General features: G+C 39.1%; 1 protein-coding gene across 2 annotated transcripts in view; it reads right to left on the bottom strand.

The window, feature by feature from the left end:
- Window positions 1-2,609: 2,609 nt before the first annotated feature.
- LOC112554624 (lachesin-like) overlaps window positions 2,610-12,038 on the bottom strand; it is a 30,162-nt gene continuing 20,733 nt past the window's right edge. The window contains exons 2-7 of one of the 2 annotated variants that reach the window (XM_025222531.1): window positions 8,690-8,819; window positions 7,528-7,741; window positions 6,465-6,488; window positions 5,659-5,964; window positions 5,123-5,143; window positions 2,610-4,560 (exon numbers count right to left, since the gene is read on the bottom strand). In XM_025222531.1, the coding sequence (XP_025078316.1) occupies window positions 4,439-4,560; window positions 5,123-5,143; window positions 5,659-5,964; window positions 6,465-6,488; window positions 7,528-7,741; window positions 8,690-8,767 (765 nt within the window). In that variant the 5' untranslated portion in view covers window positions 8,768-8,819 and the 3' untranslated portion in view covers window positions 2,610-4,438. Of the gene's footprint in view, window positions 4,561-5,122; window positions 5,144-5,658; window positions 5,965-6,464; window positions 6,489-7,527; window positions 7,742-8,689; window positions 8,820-12,038 lie in introns of those variants that run through there. The other variant, XM_025222532.1, reaches the window with a different exon arrangement.

Consider the following 12,038-nt stretch of genomic DNA (forward strand, 5'->3'; position numbering starts at 1 on the left):
AAGAAAGCTCCTATTTGTTGAGTAGTACTGCGTTCATTGAGTTTTCGTGGAGCGCTTATATGCTTTGAACATTACCTTCTTCAATTTTGAAGTTTTACTTGGTGGTAGGTCTGAGGTTCGCTGATTCTCGCCTCGATGCTTTGAAGGGCGTTGGAATCTGTCTTCAGATAGAGTTTGTCTTCTTCCTTTGCCTTCCTAGAACCCATTTGGCTGGTGAAAGTAGCATCTCTTTGATGTTTGTAGCGAGTGTGTCTACATCACAGTATGCCACCTTCAGGACGGAAAGTTTGCTCCAAGCTTGAAACTAAGGTTTTCTCGGTGTTCAGGTCTTGCGGCATTTCCGAGATAAACCGAAGATTGGCTGGATGGCGTTTTGTATTCGCACCCACTCCCACTAGGCACTGGATTTTTAGATGTACTCATGGACTAAAAACAATTTCATATGTACGAGTGCTATTGTGCCTAAACATTTCAGTTATGTGCCTGCTTTTTTTTTCTTCTTTCTTTCTTTTTGTCACTCATTCGATCAAAATGTTGATTACTGTTTATCTAGTTTTGGCAGGTCATTTAAAGGCATTTCCGTTTGTGCTAAATGGTAAAAAAGAATTTTACTTGGCGATTGGGCCTTAGCCGAAATATTTCAATCTCTAAATCATGAATAATATTTTCCTGTGAAAAAGTCGGTCGTTTATTAATGTCATCGATTTTATAAGCAAAGTGACATTCAGCAAGACGCAAATACGAAAATAAGATCTGCCATCATTGCCCGAGAGAAGGACGAACAAAAGAAAACTTTCGTTTGTTCTTTTAGCCACAGGGACCGCTAGGATGCGTAGATGAATTGTAATTGTAGTTGGGTCTATGTTCGTATGGAGAATGGCAGAATGAGTGTGATGGTGGTGTTGATGTTGTGTTAGGCGGTATTTGATTATTGATGTGTAATCACATAATCAAACCTAATTGCTCTCTGGCAAATATTAAATTGAATTGTACTGGTTTTTTCTAACGATCGTCGCTGTCATGACGGGGACAAACGTTTAGACAATATTTTTTTCTCCTTTCATATCATCATTAGAGACTTGCAGAAAAAGTTTATGGTAAACAATGCCTGTCACTGTATTTCTGTAAGATACACGAATTAATTAAAAGCAAAGCTGTGCAACATAACCGTTTAAAGCTGCAAGGAAATGAAAACAATTTACAAAAACCTACGTAGAGATATGTAGATGTAGTTTAAAGATGCGCAAAGAAAAGTGGGAATAACCTACAGATGTAATTACAAATTTTGCATAGAGAAATAAGAAAAGATCCAAATCAAAGAAAATGTGAAATCTTTATCTGGAGTAATTAAAAGACAGAACTTAGTGACACAGAAGTGTCGTTGGCATGTAACTCATAAAACCAGTTTACCTTTTCCATTTTGACTTCAGCAACTATAGTTACATTCAGGCAAATGTCAATTTATTTTACAAATTTATATTCAAATAATTGCAGTTTTTTTGCTTTTGTTGCTTCTTTTTCAAAAACAAGTTAAAAGAGGGAAGAAAAGGATTTTCCTTAAAATTTCATTCAACGAGAAATTTGATTCCTCATAATGCTCTTATAAAATATACTCCAAGTGAAAAGATAGATAGTAGTAAACTACATTGTGAAACAGTATTATTCTACAAGGGCACCAAGATAAAACTGTTCTTGGGGGCTAGCCAGAGGTAAACAGCTAAACACAACAAGCCTTCAATTTTGCGCCTGGGAAAACAGAACATAAATCAGACAAAACAACAACAAAAAAAGCATTCGCGATGATAATCAAATTCCTCAGATCGCGGACGAAGACGCTGACATTGAGGATATCAGAGGAATTGTCAATAGTGTAACTCTCCACCACAAGTCTGTGCTCGCTTGTTCACCCCTTCCTACAACTTCTGTCTCCCCAGTTACTGAGAAATACAAGAACTGTGTCTGGTGGAACCAGTTTGTACTGAAATAACGATGACAGCCAAGAACTCCAAGAAATGTGTTCTAAATTCCACGTTGACTGCTCAGAGACCACTGTCTGCTTTTCCTATTTTATATTTGCATTTTTTACAAAAACAAAAACAAAAAAAACTGTCCCAGGAATATTAATCCCAATAACAATTTAAGTAATGCTAGTTGATCTGTCACTCATTCACTTAGTTCTTAAACTTTCGTTAATTCTTCTGTATCGCGAGTAGGCTTCTGTAATTTATCGTCGGGTTGTCTTTTTTTTTACCAATCATTAGTATCACTTCCTCTCCTCAGTACCCAAGTATTTGATATTAGAACCTGACTTATGATTAAGTAGAAAGTGAAACAGAAGCATGGCAATTAAAGGTCTCATTTAACGGAGATTTTAAACTTCAAATCACTATAATGTACGCAAAGTAAAAAAAAAAAAATTAAAAAGTAGCAAAGTGCAGAGACACTTGAATTTTTCAGATGGGACCTCGCAGATATCCTGCACACATTTCCATGATATTGAAAAAAATTTTTTTTTCTTAATTCTTAGCTGCTGACCAATGTGAAACAACACCCATACATCCATCTCATGTTCTTTCCTTTCGTGCTAAGCCAGAAGTTCGAACAACCGATTTTTTTCATATATATCATAATATTTTCATGAAAACAAAACAATAGACCCAACAATTGTTGTCTGAAAAACTGAGATGAGGCTTGTAGTCGCAATATGACTGCTCCACGATAATTTATATCTGCTAAAAAGAATTGTAGCAAAGTGTAATAGTGAACAGAATACTTTAGTCATCGCAGGCTGTAAGCACAACATTCGATATTATCACACAAATCATCTTGTACTCAGTCCAGCAAGAAAGCACGACTTCAAAATAAAGGTGAATTGTGATACAGACCACCGCAGACGAACAGAGCACACGAGGTCTGAGGAAAAAAAATGGAAAAAGATGAAAGATTAAATGAGGACAACTCTAGTAAATGACATTAAATAGAAATGTAATCTTTCTGGTAATTTAAGCTTTAAATAATCGTACAGAAAGTGAAACGAGAATGAAAACCGTGGAAATGACCGTGAAGAAAAAAGATTTAATAAAAACAATCTTTGCTCTATGTTTTGTACTAATACTACTTTGAAGAGGTAAGGTGTTGCATAGGAGGAAAATCAAACTGAATTTTAAAATTTTAACGAACTTGTTTAGCATATCAGAAGCACACAAAATAATATCGAAAAAACAAAAAACCAGAACACACACACTCTTTCTTTCAAACCTTCTGGCTGCAACATCACAACTATCCTCTCTACTGAATACACAAGAAGCAGAAATCGTCGGCTGAAGTGTTTCCCAAGAAGGAGGTTTGAGCTCAAAAGCAAAAAAAGGAAATAGGCAGATACTATCACATAATTGCTCGCTAACGAATGAAAAATCAAACCCAGTCTACGGACTTTTTTCTGTTTTGAAAGACGGTGTGATCAATAGGTTGTCCCTGTGGGAAATAGAGGATGGTAAATAGACCATTCAGTCCAGCACCGTGTCCTACGTATCCCTTCCGAGTGAAGTTGCCGGGGTCACTCTTACTTCCGGCAAAGAAGCCGGCGATAGTCGATGATCACTGAGCGCAGACGTCAGACGAAGGGTCTGCAGATGAAACGAGAACTCAGCCGATGAATTGATCGAGAGGAAGGGTCTGGAAGGAGTGGTGAGGTCAGGGGTCAGGCTTACATTTTTGTATTTTTTAATCATGTTGGGAATCGCACTGTATTGCGTGCGGAATTCTTTTTTTTTTTAATTTATATTTTTAAAGGGGCGTGGGAGGATAAAAGATTGGACCAGGAGTCATTTCTGATTTCTGCAGCGATGTCAGTTTGAGAAGTTATCTTCAATCCTTTGAACGATGATGACTGAGTCTTTTAGTTTGTGCGCTTTGGCCAGTGACCCACCGGGTCTTGTCAGATGATGAAGCATCTAGTGATAGTCGGGCCTCGATGAAGACCATCTTTTTTGGTTTCTGTAAATCCTGAACTTTGCTGAAGCGGAGAGAACCATTCAACAACCATGTCTTTGGAAGCTTACCGCTCCTGTTATGAATGTCGTATCCCCAAAATATAAAAACCACCCGAGGCTGGAAACTAGCTTCCTTTCTGACAGGGACCGTAATTATGAGTCACGATTCCAGTTGCTGTAGTTTAGATTGTATCTCAGTTGAAACTTTCGCATGCATAGGTTTGATTCTGAAGTATCAAATTAGCCAAAAAGAAATGAAAAAAAAAAAATCCAGGTCGAGCTATTTCCAGACCCACAAATTTAGCTTTCTTCTTGAAAAGTATTTTTTTTAAGTTTCGTCTGTCAGTAACCTCTCTCGCCCTTATTATTTGAAGCAAGAGGCTTCGATATCAGCGTGACTTGTTATCTCAGTATATTTTATTTTTGTCTTTCCTTTGAGAATCTCATCAGCGCACGCTTGGTATAAAAATGGAAGAAATTGTTGACAAAAGTGCAATAATCCAATATTCGGGTTGTAGATGAACCGAGGGCCCGGTGGCAGGCCCTGTGTACTCTTGAATGTTTTCCGCTGAAACAAACAAAAAGTTTTACGTTTCCCTGCTTCCCATTTGTTATTGTCATCATTCCACGAACTAATGGATAAATATATGAACAAAGTTGATAAGTTTGTAAACTTCAGAAGGTTCAGAAATGACATTACGTTAGAAAAATAAATGAAGTATATATATCTAAAAGTTTCCTAAGAACATTTTTTTTAAACGTCATCCGAAAACATCTAGAAAAAGTCTAGACAATTTCGAATAAGATATTTTAAGGAATAAGTCTGAAACTTTGTTTAATAGGAATGTAAAAAAGTGAGTTCATGAGAACTTTGTAAGGGTAAATTGTAAAAACTGCATGAACACACCAAACCAGTAGCTAATACAATTGTGTGCAGCTGGAAATTACCTTCTCATCGCTAGAGATGGTACGAACAGGTTTTGTAGGGATTAACTAACATCTGTGTGCTGTAAAGTAAACAATTGTAGGCAAATGGGACAACTAATTAACCACGAAGAAGGACCTAACTTAAGGGAATACTGTATGGCAAAAGAGATTTTTAACAATCTAATTCAGTTTAGTGAACTTACCTCTTTTGGAATTGTTTGTGTCTGAAACAAAAACAATTTAACCATTTAATCTCTTACTTTTGTTTGTATTTCCTTTCTTATCGATCTACTTATCAAAATGTCTGTCATTTCTTTATTTTTCCTTTCTATTCTTGTTTTTTTTCATTTTATCAAATTATGTAAAACAACATTACAGCGAGCTAGGAAGGAAACTAAAGATTCTGCATCCTGCAAGTGCTGTGTTCGGATAATCTTATTTACAAGAAAAGACATACTTCTCTGAGGACTATATATTTTTACTGGACCGTACACAATGTTTGTGAAAAAAAGGAAAATGTACAGATGTTTTTTTATTCAAATAATTACATATTTCATATATATTACATATTTTACAGATTTTTTAATACAGCTTCAATCAGCACTATCGAGGGCATTAAACATTGCTAAAGAAGTTTTATATTTGTCTTTTTTTCCCCACGATGACTCTAATATACTCCTACTTTAAAAATAACATGCTAGGTGGCGTGAAAGATGTGTTAAAGGGGGCGCTGGCTGACCTGGTTTAATTTCCAATTTGACTCCTGCAAGCTGTGACCTGCCCGTTGACCTGCAGACGTACACGCCGCTGTCGTTGACGCGGGCATTGTCGATCTCCAGCGAGCTGCTGATGCTGCCGGTCAACTGCGGCGACAGCGACACGGCGGTGAACACTCGCACGCGCTTCTGCTTGACGATGTCGGCGATGGGTTTGCCGTCCTTCAGCCACTCTAGGTTGTCCACGTTGACGTCCACCATGGTGGCGTTACACTGCAGGTGCACGTCTTCACCTTGCTTCAGGAAATTTCGGCCGCTAATTTCTATACCTGTAGAGGAAAAAAATGAAGGTATAGGTAGATCAATAAGTTTATTGAAGGCCATTGCATCCAAAAATTTCTTCCTTTCTTCATGATTTTCTTGCTTTGTTCGATATTAACCCCGTGTGTGTTTTCTTTTATGTGACAGAGCAAAGATTTAAGAGATAAATGAAAACAATGCAACCTAACAATCACGAAAGCAAAACATAAAACATATAAACAAAAGGTAAAAATAAAAATTAATCGAACATAATATGGAACATCAAAATAAAACCAAAAACATTAAAATAAAGCATAAATTAAAACAAACGAGCAAAACAAACAAAAACATATTGAAACAAGCAAACAAACAAACAAAACCAGAAACACAAGGACTAAAAGTCACGGCTTTGTATTTTGCGTATGCATTGTACCCAAAACATTCATCAAATGTCATCTATGTAACTGTATTTCAGACAGCAACTTTCAACGCTTGACACGAAAAATTTACAAATCAAAAATATACTTACGTGGATAGCGTTTGACAGGTATATCTGTTAGATAAGAAAAACACCGATGGTAAGCAACGCTTAGTACGCAAGAATTATAATAGTGTGATATAGATATGCACATTTTAGAGCATAGAAGTACAACAAATATACGCAGAAAACAGTAGAAATTTAGCTTGTTTAATGTAATCTAATATTAATTGTCGTTTAAGACTAAAGATTTTTATTATATTCATAATTCCATTAACATTTTTGACATAAGTTTTATACACGTGATACGTCGTTGGGGGCTAAGAAATATATTATACCAAAGTGGCTTTAAAGACTCAATCTAAGTGAAACTAAAGGGAAAAGTCAAACTATTTGTTGAACTCTCATGTGTATAACCTACTAATTACATCCTTTAATTTTACAGTGGTGTGAAATGAATAATTTTTCTTTTTGCAGTCAGTGGTCACTTCCAGAAGCTTTGCCTTTGTCCTCTCGAACAGTGCAAAGTACTGTGTTCACCAAATTCAAATTCAAGATGAATGACATCATCTACTACAAAGTTTCTCCCTGATGATTTCACTTTTCTAGATGCAAGCGAGACCTGGACTCTGACAGCAGACTTGATACAGAAAACCTGTCAATGGAAATTCTATGCGAAGCCTTATCACCAAGAGACATGTATTACCAAACCACAGAAAACATAATATTAAGAGGCATGGGCACAGCTCGCAATCATTAGGACTTTCATAGGGGATTCGAGCAGGGAGCAAGTCAATGGAGGTAGGAAAGATAACTAGAAGAAGAAATGGGCAGACAACTTCAAAAGCTGTACTGGGATCGCCTCTGGCGCTTCTACGAGAATATCAGGGAACCAGTAGCAGCGATTGGTGGTAACATGAAGACGTCTCCTTACGGCCATTCACGGTAAAGGGAATGCTGCTGCTGGTGGTGGGGATGATGATGATGATGATGATGATGATGATGATGATGAGGAGGAGGAGGAGGAGGAGGAAAAAAAGAAGACGAAGACGACAAGGGCTATGATGATGTACTTCATGCACTGTATGGGGCTTAACGACACAACAAGTCAAACCTTTGACCTCCAAGATGACCTTCTGTACGAACGGCGTGCCCCGCGCGCTAACCTTGCATTCGTACGTGCCCGCATCACTGGCGTTGACGTTCTCGATAATCAAATTCCATTGGCTGCTGTTGGGCACGTGCTCGATATGCACGCGCTTGTCTTTGACCCACGTCGTCGGACCGATCGTAAGAGGGTTCCGATTGGGCAACTTTCTCCACGTGACCTGTAGTAAAAAAAAAAAAATAAAAAAAACAACGTAGAATTTTTTTAAAATTATTTATTTAATCTCTTGATCACGCATGAGTTATAACAAGAGAATGCTTTATCGATGTGGACATATATGCGAATATTTAGCATGAATTGTAGGAGAATAAAGTAAGGGAGATAGGACACTCACCCTGTCCGCCACCCTGTGTGCATATCTACAGGTCATCACATCCAATGCATTAGACTAATGTACTCGACGGTTTTGACAAAGGGGCAAAGCGGGACGAAATGAGAATCACGAGTAAAGCGTTCTAACTGCTAAAACTAATTTGCTTTTCTCTGGTTTTCCTGTCAAAACAGTTCAATCACTCTTTTCCCCGCTCATTTTTGTGAAGAGGGTCGCTGTAAATATGTTTTGCTTCTTCACCTGCTTACAGTTTCTAGGTCATCTCAGTACAGCTAGGTGGCTTCAGGTGTCAAGCAATTTTATAAATAACAATGGCAGAATTCTTATAGAGCTATTTATATCTGTCAGTGCGTGCATGACTGTGTATACACTATATTTGAAAGTGTGTGTGCGTGCGTACATGTGTTTGTGTGTGTGTGTGTGCTCCAACTTGGCAACTTGCTGTGTTGTGCCACCTTCTGAGTCAAGCTCTGTTTCACACTTAATCTAATCTACTATTGTCAGCTTGACGAAAGAATAGCTTTTCAATAATTGTGCCTGAATTTTTTTCTGTTGGCCTCCCTCCCCTAATGCTTCAGTACAGCAGTCTACGTCGATGAGCTCGTTCATCAATCTTTCCTTATTTCGACCGTCTTGCATATCAATGAGGCAATACGGCAGCTTTACGTGATTTCCACGTAGCTCAATGCATGCAGGTGACCTTTAATTGTTTGCAGGGTAAAGTCGGGTATGAACAAAACGAAACATTTTTTTCTTTGCTGGTAGTCGACAACATACCGTGCGGTCCCCGAGATCGGTCACTGAGCAGAAGAGTTCGGCGGTCTGTCCCTTGTCGTAGGTGACTGTCGCGGACATTTCTCGTCTTCCTCGCGCTGTCCCGCTGCCCGGTCCGTGTCTGCTCGTGTTACTGTGAAAGAAAACAACCTTCCATTGAAAGTATGCAGAAGTATAATATATGTCATCATTATTCACACTATGAATTTGTTATAGAACAGAGCATCGTCGCTTGTAAGTATGAAGTAAGGTTGTACAAGAAAATATTATAACATAAAATTTTAGCAGTGCTGCAATATAATAATATTATTATTTTATTGATGCAGCATCATATTATTACCTACATACAGAAAACAGTTTCAGACAAGTATTATTAAGCTCATCGTCTATTTTGGGACTAAGCCAAAACAAACAAATAAACAAACACACCAGGAGTTATATAACTAATTTGAAACTGTTGACCAAGGTCTATCCATCTTACGGTGGGAGACAAATCACGAGACCAGTCCAGGTAAACAGTTCAACACAGCCGCAATACAACAGTCTTCTAACAGTGAAAGTATATTTGTCCCTCAGCTCCTTCATCACTAAAAGGCTTCGTAACTGTAGAAAGTATTGGAGAGCGGAGTTTCAAATTATCCAACGAACACAATTGAGTTTGTCTACTTCCACACTCGTCCATCATTCATAGTCGTTTGGGTGAACAAGGATCGCGCCTTACCATTAACAACACCAGAGACATCAGACTGGACATTATAGTCAAGGGTGACAAGGGAGAGAAAGCCCACAGTTCCACGTAGTTGTGATTGATTATCTAACACAAAGGTCCTCTACAAATTAGCACAGACTACGGCGATAATAGCCACAATGAAACACCACACCAACTCGGTATTCTCGTCAACCAACATCAGGCTATTACTGTCTCTGGACATCTCCATCTTTCCAATGTGAGTCAGACCTTGGGAGGATTACTTGAAAAGGACAAAGCAGTTCATGAAGATGAAATGGTACGGAAGGACCGTTCGTGTGTCCTACAAAGGTAATAGCACTAATGATTAGCGTGAAAGAGAATTACTCAAATAGCTTGAACCGTATAAAGCCATTTTTACAGTGAAAAGACAAACGCTGAAATGGTGTGGACGCATCACGTGATGATGAGCTTGTAAAGACGATGCAGCAGAGAGCAGTAAAGGGAGGTAAGAGAAATGTTGCCAAAAGAAGAAATGAGCAGAACATATCAGGTCTCACATGGGAGAGAATACATCATGATGATGATGAAGATGATGACGACGACGACGACGACGACAATAATGGGATGATAGGAAAATTGAAGAATTGAAACAAAAATATCCTTAAATTATGTTATCCGCATTTTAACATCTTTTCTCTCTTTTCTTTACAAGAAAACTAAAAGAAGTAGATTAGACCAAATAGAATGTCTTGGTAGAGTTTCTGGTGACATTATTCTTGTTTATTTTTGTTCTGATAGCATGCTTGCGTGAGTAACCAGCGAGAACCGTCTTCCAAGGCAACGCATGAGCGAGCACACGCGCAACAGTGCGTGACGTGGGGCAAAAAAAAAACCCACGGCTACATCCTGTGCCCCACCCACGCCCCAGTTCCTTCTGCACCCGTAGCTCAATCCCTCGCAATGGCCCTACATCAAGGCTCCAATGGTCAGAGAATGTTTGGGGCGGAGAAGGGAGGGATGGTCTCTCATAGTGATAATGCCACCACGGGCCATGCGTGTATGATAAAGCATCAAGGTGGTAGTTGTGGTGGTGGCAGTGGTGGTGGTAGACATGCAAAAAGCATTATTGTAGACATTATTAGAGACATCAGTGCCATCTACTGTTATAGCCTACGAAATTATTATTATTACTATCATCCTCATCGTCATCTCTTCAGGAAGACAACCGCACTCTGATTTTCATAGATGAACATTTTTGCATTCATTTGATAACGATGTTTTGTAGCAAATGTATGGTTATTACACTAAGGGCTGTTGGCTCCTCTCAAAAAAGTGGGTACAAGTCGATTCATACAAGTTCATAAGACCCATCAACTAGAACGTGTTTGTCTTCTGTTCTTATACTTGTGACAGTGACAGACGATCGGTAAACACAAAGCTATTCTTATTTTTCTTCTTTCTTTCTTTCTACCATCCACACGTCATCGCAGACTTGCAACTGGGAAATAATCGAATGAGAGAAAATATTATTATAATTCCTGCAGCAGTGAATTGCGAGAATGCGGGAAGGGATGTCTGTGGACCTCAAACTCCTGTGTTAGCATTCATGAAGGAAGTTTACCCAGCGGGTTAGCAATCCAGGAGAGGTATATATGCTACCATCAGATAAAGTGTAGTTTTTATCACATCAGAGTAGGGAGAACTAAATCTTTTATCGAGACTGTAGTTTATTGGAAGAAGCGTTAGTATTCTTCCTTAGGGTCTGAGGTTTTGCGAGGATCCCAGGTCCCCAAGTTAGGACAATTATACCCAAAGGGTTGATCGACTGGTGTCGAGCCCTGGGCCCAGAATGACACCATCCAACAGCAATCAAGAGAAGTTGGTGAGAGGGGAGAGAATTAGACATCAGTCTATCTGCACAGTGCATCAAGTGACTCGGTCCTTACCTACCCTGGGTGTCTAACGGCGTTTTGACATGCAACGAGTGGAAGGGGACCTGCTGTACACATCCAGTACTCAGACTGCATTTGGATTCCGCAGTTAAAACGGACAACAATTTTATTTTTTCTCTTTCTCAGACCCTATGTTGTCAGGCATAATAATAATAATAAATTTCCAGCATCGATATTTGCATTAAAGAACTGTAATATTATAGCCTTACGGCCATTTTTATCAGTAGTAGGTGGTCAAGCTCGTTTCTTATTCAGAGAACCACTTTCTCGAAGTCGTTCTTCTCGTTCTCAACCTCTGGAGGCTTTAATGTCTCCGTCATTTTGCTGTCTGCGTGTATTCACTTGACTCTCTTTGCTGGTGTCACGTTCTGCCTACCATTAAAGGCCCCGGATTCTGCTCTGGTCGGGTGTGTACACAAGCTGCCGTGCTCCAACATCAGACATCCCCAACTCCCCCTCCGCTCTTCGCTGGTTCAGCAACCGCTGACTTCAATTTTCCGAGGCTCACCGTTCCTAGCGATAGCATCAGCACACTTGCTTGGATCCCTGGCATCGAACAAATCCAGAAAGCTTTTCGTGAGTCGCATTTCACTGCCCGAGGCTAAACTGCCGAGTTTTGTTCTATTTCAAGACTGTTTGTACGCGGGAGTTTCAATCTGATAGCGACTCGCCAGTTTGAATGAGATAGAAGAGGAAGAGCATCTCACTC

Source organism: Pomacea canaliculata, linkage group LG13, assembly GCF_003073045.1.
Source record: "Pomacea canaliculata isolate SZHN2017 linkage group LG13, ASM307304v1, whole genome shotgun sequence".
Lineage (NCBI taxonomy): Eukaryota > Metazoa > Mollusca > Gastropoda > Architaenioglossa > Ampullariidae > Pomacea > Pomacea canaliculata.